This window comes from Grampus griseus, assembly GCF_964374135.1.
Source record: "Grampus griseus genome assembly, chromosome: 19".
Lineage (NCBI taxonomy): Eukaryota > Metazoa > Chordata > Mammalia > Artiodactyla > Delphinidae > Grampus > Grampus griseus.
Window position 1 is genome coordinate 8801618 of NC_139013.1, and position 12323 is coordinate 8813940.

At 44.2% G+C, this 12323-nt stretch overlaps 1 protein-coding gene across 3 annotated transcripts in view; it reads right to left on the reverse strand.

The window, feature by feature from the left end:
- ARHGAP35 (Rho GTPase activating protein 35) overlaps nucleotides 1-12323 on the reverse strand; it is a 122029-nt gene that overhangs the window by 73829 nt on the left and 35877 nt on the right. For 2 of the 3 annotated variants that reach the window (XM_082677981.1, XM_082677980.1), the window contains one exon: nucleotides 738-4614. In XM_082677981.1, coding sequence (XP_082534107.1) covers nucleotides 738-4421 — 3684 coding nt within the window. In that variant the 5' untranslated portion in view covers nucleotides 4422-4614. Of the gene's footprint in view, nucleotides 1-737; nucleotides 4615-5424; nucleotides 5483-12323 lie in introns of those variants that run through there. The other variant, XM_082677982.1, reaches the window with a different exon arrangement.

Consider the following 12323-nt stretch of genomic DNA (forward strand, 5'->3'; position numbering starts at 1 on the left):
GCAGGCCTGACGTTCCTAACACACATGGTTTACTTTTTCCTTCTTTTCCCCTTCCTGCCCCACTTGTGGTTCCTAAATCAAATCCGAAGCTCTCACTGACAGCAGCAGCAACTCACCCAAGGAGCTGGGGGGCACTCCAATTTTACAAACACGGGACAGGTTTATAACTCAAAGAGACAAGATTATTTTTCATTTAGGTACTTGAAGACCCTTCACTGATTTATGTGTGCAAATAAAATAACCATCTAATTTTCCCTAATCTAAAATGCAGCAACCTTTACAGATCAGCAAGGGGGAAAAGGAGCATTTAAGAGATGTACGGATGAAATGTTTGCTTCTCAGTCGAAGACTGAGGACTGTGATTCTGGGTTCTGCTGTTTAAGTGAAGAAAGGCCAAGCACACTGTCACCGGCCTGGCTGTTTGTCAGGACACTGACAAGTTCTGCATGATCTGCTCATTTTGGGAATTGCCTAACTATTGTTTTGGACAAAGACAACTCGGGCTATCTATCCCAAGCCCTCACCCCTTGAGAGCTACCAGTAGTAGCTATCTGAGACACTGCTTAGTTTTTAATGCTAAGTCAAAGAGTAAAGACACACACACACACAACACACACACACAGGGCAGTTTTTTACCAGAGTAAGCTGTCCTTGAAAATCTTCATCATCATCAATGAACTCTTACCAAGGCACTGTGCAAGCCACTCCTATAACTCACTCCTAAACTTGGGTCTTACCTTAGTGTTCCTTCTTAGACTGCGAAGAATATTCCTCCTCCTTGGGTCTTCATCTGTCTCATATGGAATGACGGCGCTGTCCCCTTTGTAACCCTGGGATGCCTGATCCTCCTCTTTTTTTCGGATGGGCCCAAGCTCATCATCGCTCCCCACGGTGAAGCTGGTTCGGTAACTAGCAAACCTCCCCAGCCGGCTGCATCTCGTCCTGTACAGCACTGGCTTGCTCACGATGGATACCTTGCGTCCTCGCTCTAGAGAACTAGTGTCCATTTCGCTGTCGGAACCATTCCCACTGCCATTGGACTGGGCTTTGTTGATATTCCGAATGGTGATGATTTTGCCTTGGGTGCTGTCGTGGGGCACTGAGTATATGTTTTCTTCTTCATTCCTTGGCTTGACCACAGCATCCATGGGTTCGGCATAATCAGAAGGATCGAACCCATCTGGAGGTAGCCAGGTGCTAGAAGACACAGACTTCCTCTGTCCATCTCTATGGCCTTGGTCTAAATAAGACAGATCCCCCTTTGTAATTTCAAAATGGACAGGAGGCTTTGGTTTGACTGGCGGAGGTACTTTGTTGTTCAGTTTACTCTCAAAATTGCTCATGATGAAAGACAGCCCGTCATTTCCCTCCAGTTCCATAGAGAGCTTAGAATGGTCTTTGGACAGAGAGGGCAGTGATGTGTCTTCTCGAAACAGGGTATAAGAAGTGGGCTCGGTATCTTCTTCAGAATCCTGCAGGTTTGAGTTGCAGAGCGGAGAGCCTGCCCGGGGGGAGTTAAACACCTCTTCTGTGGTGCTGCAGGCCTCGGCAGCATTGTCGTACATATGAGTAGCCTCGATTATGTTCTTTTTGTCCACCACATCTTTAAAAAATGGGTGGAAGATCTCAAGTTTATGCTGGGGTTGGCTACACGGGATACTTGTGAACTTTCCGTCAATTTCTTGAGCAATCTCCTCCCCCTCAGTCAGCTGTTCCCGACTTAAGTCATTATCCAGGACATCTATAGCGCCGTCAGTGAGTGCAACCAGCTGGATGGGGATAATATCCTGCACTTCACAAAGAAAGGCACGTAACATAGCCAAGGAGGCCTTACGTTTGGCTGAATAGAAAACAATGTACCCATGGACCAATCGGCTTTTTCTGATGCTAAATGAGGAATGGTATGAAAGAAGAGACAGTTCAATGCGCTTCTTGTGTAGTCCGATTGGTAGTTCAAGTAAAACAGAGTTGTTGCTTCCGCAATGGGAAGACTTACAGGTTTGGGACTGAAGGACAGGAAAGAGTATGTCGTCTGCACTAAAAGGATCTCCACACATCAGACACATGACAATTCGCAGGTCAACATCAGCCAGATCTTTGATGCTAGCCGTAGAACTGACCAGGTTTAAGTTACGCTTGGAGTCCAGAAGTCCTTTCAAAACTTGACTGATTTGCTTTTCGTTAATGTTGCGTCCGTAACCAATGCCAGCGGAAGCAGGGTCGAGAAAGACACACTGAAGTTTGCTAGCAATCTGCTGACCTTGCTGTATTAAGCTATGCAGGGTCTCTCCACTGGTGTCTCCTCTTTTGTTGACCAAAATTAAGGTCAGAGGGAGATGGACTAAATGATTATCTCGCCTGCCAAGTGTGGACTCTCTGCTCTTCTCTATACTCTCCACCACATAGGATAGAGACTCCTTTGAATTGTAAAGGCAGAGACAACCATGGGGCTGAAACGTTGGTGTTTGGAAAGAGTTCACAGGAAGCCTGACATTCCCTTCTATTGGCCTCAGGGAGAGCTCATACATTTTACCGTCTATTACATACTTATCATCATTTGTACAAAGAGCTCGAATCTCATTGGCCAACTCTCGTGCAAGGCCATCCTTGCCCAAGATCACCAAGTTGATTCTATCAATGTTGGGGTCAGAAAGTGAATTTTTCTGATTCCGGTCAGATGGTCGGATAAACCGAGAACTAATCAAGTGCTCGATCTTAGCATCCACACAGGCGGGGCAGCTAGGGCATGTTTCCTTTGTTGGGTGGTACACAAAATGAATGTGCTTCAGAATAAGGGCATCACGCTCCGCTTGGAGCTTCTGTAGTGCCTTAAATCGCTGTTCCTCCCCCAGAACATCCTGAATGACACCCATCTTCTCCTTGCTGGGCTTAGCATCCAGCTCCAGCTCATAAAACAATTCCGAATATTCCAAAAGCAGCTCCTGAAACTCTTCCTTTGCTTTGTCTATAATTTGCTTTTGGTGTTTGCCATAAATATCCAAGTATACAGATTCTTCTAGCCACTGATAGAAATCTTCATTCATAATAAAACTGCGGGCCTCTTCCCAAGGCTTTCCAGGAGTTATGAAAGGAGAGGTCTCCAGGTTTTCTTTGAATGCCCTTCTCATCTCAGCTCTTTTCCTCTCGTTCCGCAGCTTCTCTAAGTGGGCCTCGTACAGCTGCTCCGCAGGGACGGTATCCATTAAGTCAAAGGGAATCCGCTCGTTCTCGATGTTGTCAATGTGGCTGGTGACATCCCACGGTGTCTCTTCAAGCACAACAAACCACTTCAAGAATTCTGGCTTGGTCTCCAGGAGCTTTTTGGCTTTTATGCAGCTTAGGTGGTCTATTTCATCTAGATTGGGTATAAGAGCTTCAAAAGCTAGCGGGAGGGCTGCCAGATACAGCTTCCTCCTGCGCTCAGTATGCTCATGCTTGAGGCGATGGATGTGCTGGAGAAATAGCTTCTTGGCTTTCTGAGTCCCTTCCAGGTAGACATAGTCCTGGTACTCTGGAGAGGCCTGCATCTTTCGGCTGACACTCAACCAATTTTCATTGTGGTTTTTCACAATGCGACTCACCAGCCACTCATACTTGTCTTTTGCTGTAGCTATCTGCTGACTCTGCTGCTTGAGAGCTTCAAAATAAGGAATGATTTTCGTCTTTCCCCGACTTTTATCAATGAGTTGCACTAAGGTGCTGAAAGCTAAGTCCACATTTACATTGGATCTTGCTGAGGTCTCCACAACCTGGAGGTTCTTTTTGCTTAAGGCAAAAGTATGTGCATCTCTAATGTACCGCTCCACACCCTCATCACACTTAGTCAGGACCACCACTATGGGCTTTTTTGTTTTTGCAAGCTGATTGTAGAGATTAGAGACAAACTTGAGCTGGTCATCAAAGTTCCTATTCATGCCCCTGCTAACATCAATACCAAGAAGAAAACCATCAATTAGCAGCTTTCCATCTGGCATTTGTTTCTGCTCAAAGTCCTGCTCCAGCCCCAGCTGGTCAGTGCAAAAGTACATGAGTTTTTCAGCTGATGCGAGCTTGGTTGCAGCAGCTCTCTTGATATAGGGCTGCAGGGCCGTGCTCCGGTGAGGTTGAAAAGTCTGATCATCGATGAATTCAGTCTGCTCCACAACGTGCATCTTACATTCCACACAGTCCTCCAGGGAACGGCTAACTTCTCCCCAGTAGAGAAAGTGGTCATTATTGACCACTCGCCCACCAAAGTCACTGGTGCTGAGGACAGAGGTATGGTCCAAGTGAAACTCGTCAGCACTCGGGCGCACAAAGCGGTTGCACAAACAAGACTTCCCAATGCCGCACTGGCCCTTCTCCTTCTCCGTCCCAGACAATCCCACCACACTGATGTTGTAGGTGGGAATGCGGACATCTTGCTTTCTTGCCATCATCATCGTCGACACATCCTGCCACAATCAGCTACTTCCAAGATCAGATTAGTGTTTTCCAGTGGACCCAATGGCTTCCCCACATTATCAGTGGGGGCCGGCTGCCCACGAAGCAAAAGTGTCAGATCTCATCGTGCTTGTATACCAGTACGAGGTTAGTTTTTGCCACTTCTCATCACCAAATAGCCAACATTTCTTCCTAGGTGGGGGAGGAAAAAAGAAAACCAATCAGCATCATAATTTTGAAAACAATTTTAATCACCAAACAATAGGAAAAATCAATTTTATTGTTCAACAAATAATCATAGTGAACATCAAATGTACGAGGCCTTAAGTTGGGTAAAGACATAAGAGCAAATAAGACTGACATCTGGACTTCCCTGGTGGCGCAGTGGTTTAGAATCTGCCTGCCAATGCAGGGGACACAGGTTCAAGCCCTGGTCCTGGTCCGGGAAGATCCCACATGCCGCGGAGCAACTAAGCCCACGTACTGCAACTACTGAGCCCACCTGCTGCAACTACTGAAGCCCACATGCCTAGAGCCCATGCTCCGCAACAAGAGAAGCCACCGCGATGAGAAGGCCGCGTACCGCAACGAAGAGTAGCCCCTGTTCGCCGCAACTACAGAAAGCCTGAGCACAGCAACGAAGACCCAATGCAGCCAAAAATAAAAAAATAAATAAAAACGAGAATCTGCCAACAGCAAAGAATGTAAGAAGTGGTGAAATAACCAAAGCATTTGCACTAAAGGCAATCTACAAAGCAAGGCAGTTTACAATTATTCAAAAAAAAAAAAAAAAGACTGACATCTGTGTACCCTCAGAGGTACAATGTCATCTAATGGAGGAAGACACATAAGTAAGCAGTGTGCTAAGGGCTAAAACAAGGGCTTGCAAGCTCCTTGTTAAAATGGCTGATTCCAGGGCTAGGGCAGGGTTGGTACAATATGAGCCTGGAACATCTTATTATACAAGAAAGGAAGGAAGTGCCTGAAAAAATGATAGGGTACCTCACAAGGACACAGGAGCCAGTTTGAAGGGGCACCCATTGGTCAAATCTGGGACACTCTGAACATCAAAAGAATACAGTAATAGTACAGTAATGAATTACAATCCACTGCAAAAGTAGGAACTTGAGTTCATAATCCTGGATCAGACAAGAATCATCACTCGATGCTGATGGGGGGGGGAGTTTTGATGAGGAGCAGGATCTTGTGCAGAAATGAGGTCTCCTGAGAGACTACTTATTAGCTGCAAATGGAAGAAGGAAAACAAACACTAATTACACAGTGGAGATACTGGGCAGCACTTTGAGTAATGAAAATTATCACCACCAAAGAGCCAGAAGGACATCACAGGTCTCCAGATGTGATGCCCCAGGAGGATACAACATCACTGTGCAGTATGATGGCCTAGAATGCACTACCTCAACCTAATCACAAGGAAACATCAGACAAACACAAAATGAGCAAGATTCTATTATGGCCGGGGGCGGGGGTGTGTGTGCATTTCTGTACTTAAAAAAAAAAAAATCAGTGTCATAATAGACAGAGAATGGCTTTGTAAATAAATATTCCAGATTAAAGGAGGCTACAGAGACATCCTAACTAAATGCCATTATTTGACCCTAGACTGAATTCTGTATGGGGCGGGGGTGGAGGGGCAGGAGGAGGAAGGCTATTCAGAACATCATTAGATCAATTAATAACACTGGACTATGAATGGAATTAGATAAAAGTATTCTATCAGTGTAAATTTATGAAGTTTATAACTATCATGTGAGAGAAAAGCCCTACTCTTAGGAAATACACACTGAAGTATTCAGAGGGAAAAGACCATAATGTATGTGACTGGTCCAAACACATCACGCCTACATATCGAGAGACTAAGAATGCAAACAAGGTAAAATATTAACAACAGGTGAATCTGGGTAAAATGCACAGGATATTCCTTTGTGCTATTTTAATTTCTGCAACTTCTCTAAGTTTGTAATTATTTCCAAATAAAAGGTTTTTTTGTTTTTTTGAAGGGTATGAATATGGGTGGTTCCCTGACGAGAACATAAGCCCTGTGAGGATAAGGCCTACCCCTGCCTTCGTCACTCTGTGTCCTCAAGCTACGAGAACATGTTTGACACAAATATTTACTGAAGGAATGAACAGATGAATGACTATTAGAGCTTATTAAAGGGCCCCCAAACCCAGCCTTTTAGATTTAGGAAAGTCTTGCTGGAGGAAGTTCCATCTCAGGCGAGACCTAAAGGAGAGGGGCTGAAAGGTTGCAGACTCCTCTCTCTCCAGAAAAGGGCATTCATTCCCCATGGGAGAACCAGCTGACCTTAAGTGTGTATGGGGAGGAGATGGGTGAGATGCATTAGCAAGTAGGCAGGGACCAGATTAAGCCACTTTCAAAGAGCTTCGATTCCTCCCCAAAGGCTGTGGGGAGTCACAGACTGCGGCTGTGCAGTGGCACCCTAAAGGACCTAACGTTTGAAGAGCTGAAGTCATAAAATGTTATGATGATGCCTTACAAAGTCTTTAGCAGCTTTCCAGCTGAAATAAGTAAAATACGTAGTCTCCGGCTGCCGCTACATAAATGTTCTTCTGGTTGCTACAGTTTATGCTGCACTGCAGTCGACTTCCACACGTAAATGTAACTGTGCAATTGCTGAAGCTGTAGCCAAATGAACAGTCTCCCGAGACACTCCAAAGAGAATTTAAAATAAACAGCAATTTTCTTTTGAATCTCATTTATGCTTGGTAGGAACCCAGCATTTCCACAACCTTCATATTTTTCTGCGAGCCTATCTCACAAGCGGTGCCACAGGAAGTCAGACCACGACACGTTATTCTGACTGATACAAGGGGGCAACAAATGGGAGAGCACAACTGTCCCCTATGATGATAACCCTGAAAGGTCAAAGACCTTTCCCCAAAATCCGGGTCTTCCTTTGATAACCCAGAAAGCCAAACCCTCTATGGAGACAAAATGTGGCTAGATGGTATGTAAACATTGTTTGACCATTTCTCAAAAGAGAAATCCCAATGCCTGTAAGTAATCGCCTCCAGATAACCTACTGGCATGCTCCTATAGAAGCCAAGCTCCAGACTTCAGGAGGAGCAAGAGGGACAGCTATGGGAAAGAGAAGAAAACCCCAACCTTCCCCATCCCCCATTTCCCTAGGTGATTGCGTACATAAGTAAAATTATAAGACGCTTATGAACATCTAAAGCATGTTTACACACATCCTCTGAAATACCTGAAAAGGAAAGATTTATATGAAATCAAAGTGCTTTTTGCACATTATTCTGTAGTACACATATACAATATTTTTTTAATTTATTAATTTGTTTATTATTTATTTTTGGCTGTGTTGGGTCTTGGTTGCTGCGCGCGGGCTTCCTTTAGTTGCGGCCAGTGGGGGCTACTCTTCGTTGCGATGCGTGGGCTTCTCATTGCGATGGCTTCTCTTGTTGCGGAGCACAGGCTCTAGGTGCACGGGCTTCAGTAGTTGTGGCATGCGGGCTTCAGTAGTTGTGGCTCACGGGCTCTAGAGTGCAGGCTCAGTAGTTGTGGCACACGGGTTTAGTTGCTCCACAGCATGTGGGATCTTCCCGGACCAGGACTCGAACCTGTGTTCCCTGCATTGGCAGGCGGATTCTTAACCTCTGCACCACCAGGGAAGTCCCTACAATTTTTGTTTTAATGAGGCTTTAACAGAGTCTCAGGTAGGAATGCTGACGAAGGTTTAAGGAAGTCAAGGGTGCTCACCTAACAGAGCCCTTCTCTATCATTCCTCATCCCAGCGTCTGGCAGGAGCCAAGGCCACCCACTTGACCAATCTTGAAATGCAACTTGGCGACACAGGTCCTACTTCAAGCAACTGCTGCATGCAGCTGGCAAATCATCCCACTTATCCTCTGTAAAGCGGGCTGAATAATCTACCTCTTCACAGAAATCTCAGGAAAACAAAACCCCAACCTGCTCTTAAACCTCAAGAAATAAAGATGCTGGTTTAATTTTGAACTAAACTAAAATGCATAGTCCATTCAACACCTTGTTCCTTACAATTTTTTTTTAGGCAGGATATTCTATTTAGTCCATTCAAATCAATGTCTCAGTTATCTGAAGGATGCTACAGAAAAGAAAACACTCTCGACTCTCAAGAATGGAGCAACTGATATTTTAAACCCAGAATGCTGCTGGCTGAGCTAAAAAAGCTACAAAAATGAGAATTAAGTGGCATGGGAGCGGTTAATTTTTGGACACCTGGTAACTTCCCACTTGTTAGAAACCTAACAGTTTCCCTGGTATAAGTATACTCTTCTTACACGTCTGTCTTTGATGTCTAGATAATGCAGTTTTACTAGTTCCTCAATTGGACTGAATTACATGGTAAACAAAGACTGTTATAAATCTAAAAACGGCTCAAACACTTGGTTTAAAGGAAATAACCTTAAGTGCTTGGTCACAAACACGTTCAACTTTTCTAAGAGGTGGGTAAAAAAAATTAGCTGAGTCACTAAATTTAATGATCTGAAGGCCACAAAGAAAGAGAAAGTAGAAGACAGGGCATGTCCAAGACTTCGCAATGTCTTCAGAGTGTAAATCTGATGGGAACTGGTGTTCTTAGTGGGCAACTAAGCTACTCAAACAGCAAAATCTGAACACCCATTCTAATAATTTGCCAATACTAATCCTTTTAAAACTGAAGAGTTACAACAGAGGAGGAAAAAAGTATTCTTTAAAACAGTAACTCCAGGCTTCCCTGGTGGCACAGTGGTTGGGAGTCCGCCTGCCAATGCAGGGGACACAGGGGTTCGAGCCCTGGCCTGGGAGGATCCCACATGCTGCAGAGCAACTAAGTCCATGCGCCACAGCTGCTGCGCCTGCGCTCTAGAGCTCACGTGCCACAACTACTGAGACCTCGTGCCACAACTACTGAAGCCCACGCTCCTGGAGCCCGTGGTCCACAACAGGGGAGGCCACTGCAGTGAGAAGCCCGCGCACCACAACGACGAGTGGCCCCCGCTCGCCGCAACCAGAGAAAGCCCGTGCACAGCAGCGAAGACCCAGTGCAGCCAAAAAATTTAAAAAATAATTAATTAAAAAAAAAAACAGTAACTCCTTTTATCTTTAAGCTTTACTGAGCTACTTGTATTAGAAAAATAAAAACACAGAACCTAACATTTAGCTTCACATTTGAAGCCATAAGTCCACTTCTTCAGGAAGAAAAATACTCCAGGAGTATTTTCAATTCTTTGTCACAAATATAGGCTGAACATAATGCAGGGACTTCCCTGGCAGTCCAGTGCTTGAGACTTCACCTTCCCATGCAGGGGGTGCAGGTTCGATCCCTCGTCGGGGAGCTGGGATCCCACATGCCTTGCAGCCAGGAAACCAAGACATAGAACAGAGGCAACACTGTAACAAATTCAGTAATTTTCAATTTTCAATTTCCACTTTGAAAATGGTCCACATCAAAAAAACAAACAAACAAAAAAACAAAACCATAATACAAACATCTGAGAGCTTTTTTAGAACTTGTCACCAAGCTTCCGGAGTTATTTGACTTGTTTAACCAAGCCAGTAGCTCCACAAAGAGCGCCTCAACTGGAAGGTAGGAGGAGGGGTGTTTTCTTTTTTAACACCTCTACAGAACACCCAGGGCAAGAAGAGGTAACATTCCCAAGATAGTACACATTTCACAGGACACAGAAATGCCACTGTGATCCAGCATTAATATGACTGCTCAAGTTCAGCAGCGCAGTGTGTGTTTCACCCTTCCATCCGCAACCTCATACCCCCTACCCCCACCCCCAAGAGGAAATGTTTCTGGGCTCTGTGATCTAGAATGCCCTGTTAAGACACAGATCTACATACCACCAGTATTCATAACCAAAACTACTCTCTCTGCCTGTGAGACTAGCCAACAAATTCTGAAAATGCATTCCGTTTCGAACAACCATATACAGAACACCACCAAACTAATAATAATATAACACTGTATAATAATTATATATAGGATAATATAAGGAAATAATTTCACAGTGAGCTACTAACAAAGGAAGCAAAATCCTTGTTACCATAATTTTTCTTAATTCTAATGGGAGAATGGAATGGAAATACGCATTTTAATTTAACAGAAAGCAGAGCATTTTCTAAATGTCCTTAATACCTCATACTTCTGAACACATTAAATTTCTGAATGGATTTTCAAAACTATGAATTACCATCAACAGCTGGTTAAAATGTCTGCATTAAGTAGATACATGATAAGACTCACTGCTCTACAGAGGGGAGGGGAAGAACAAAAGGAAGGGATCTAACCAGGAAGCATTTTCCCTGTAAGAAAGATTCCTTAAGAATTTTTCAGAGGAATTTACTTTCCAAACAGGCCAGGAAGGATGCGATATAAAAGCTCCAGTAAGGGCTTCCCTGGTGGCGCAGTGGTTGAGAGTCAGCCTGCCGATGCAGGGGACACAGGTTCGTGCCCCAGTTCGGGAAGATCCCACATACCGCGGAGCGCCTAGGCCATGGCCGCTGAGCCTGCAGGTCCGAAGCCTGTGCTCCGCAACGGGAGAGGCCACAACAGTGAGAGGCCCGTGTACCACAAAAAAAAAAAAGCTCCAGTAAGAAGAGAATATGACTCTCTGGTCTACTGAACCACTGAATTTAAACAAAATAGTCTTTAAAAACCCAATGTTTCTATTTTCACATTATTAAATGTTAAAGTAAAATTTCCTAAGGTTTTTGTTTGTTTTCCTTTACAAAAAGAAATTAAAGTTGGAAGTGGAAGCCAAGGTCCTCGTTTATCCAATTAATTCATCTGTGAAATCCAAATAGATTTACAGAACCTTAGAGTTAGTGATGTGCACAAATGATGCATCAGAGTATTTAGCTATAAATAGGAATTATCATCCTTATAAATCTGACACCAAAATACAGAGGGAGTTTTCACTTCCTCTGTGTAATTTCTATTGAAACGTGAAGAAATGCCCTTGTTCTGCTCTTCTCTTTACCGCATGAGAAGTATCTTTTGAAATGACTACATCTGAAATGACAACATCGAACTTAAACAAGCACAACACAGCCTCTAACACTGAATAAAAGAGAAAGGTAGGCCATTTGATGGCCCCAGTTACAGAGCAGCTAAATTCTCTCCTTCCTTCATAATATTTCAGAGACGTTAACCATTTTTGTATCACTCTAGTCTCTAATCCTTAGAATTAAGAACTGAACTGTCCATCAACCAAATCAAATACATATTTATATCTAAGACAATGTGATGAAACAAAGAAGAAACAGGACCCTGTCCTTGCTGGTGAGAATCTAATAATTTACTAGAGATACAATATTTTAACTTAAAAAATAACTAGATCACAGACAATAAATGGCATAGACCAGACTTCCCTGGTGGCGCAGTGGTTGGGAGTCCACCTGCCAATGCAGGGGACACGGGTTCGAGCCCTGGTCCGGGAAGATTCCACATGCCAAGGAGCAACTAAGCCTATGTGCCACGACTACTGATCCTGCACTCTAGAGCCCGCGAGCCACAACTGCTGAGCCCGTGTGCCACAACTACTGAAGCCCGTGTGCCTAGAGCCAGTGCTCCACAACAAGAGAAGCCACCGCAATGAGAAGCCTGCACGCTGCAACAAAGAGTAGCCCCCACTCAACGCAACTAGAGAAAACCTGTGTGCAGCAATGAAGACCCAATGCAGCCAAAAATAAGTAAATAAATTTATTAAAAAATAAATAAATAAAAAATAAATAGCATAGACCATTTCCTGGGATCCAGAGAAAGGAAGAGGGGATCATTCAGATCTGGGATAGACTGGGAATGGTGTCAGAGCGGAAGTAAAAGCTGAATTGGTACATAAAAGACTGGCAGGGCTTGGAGAGATGG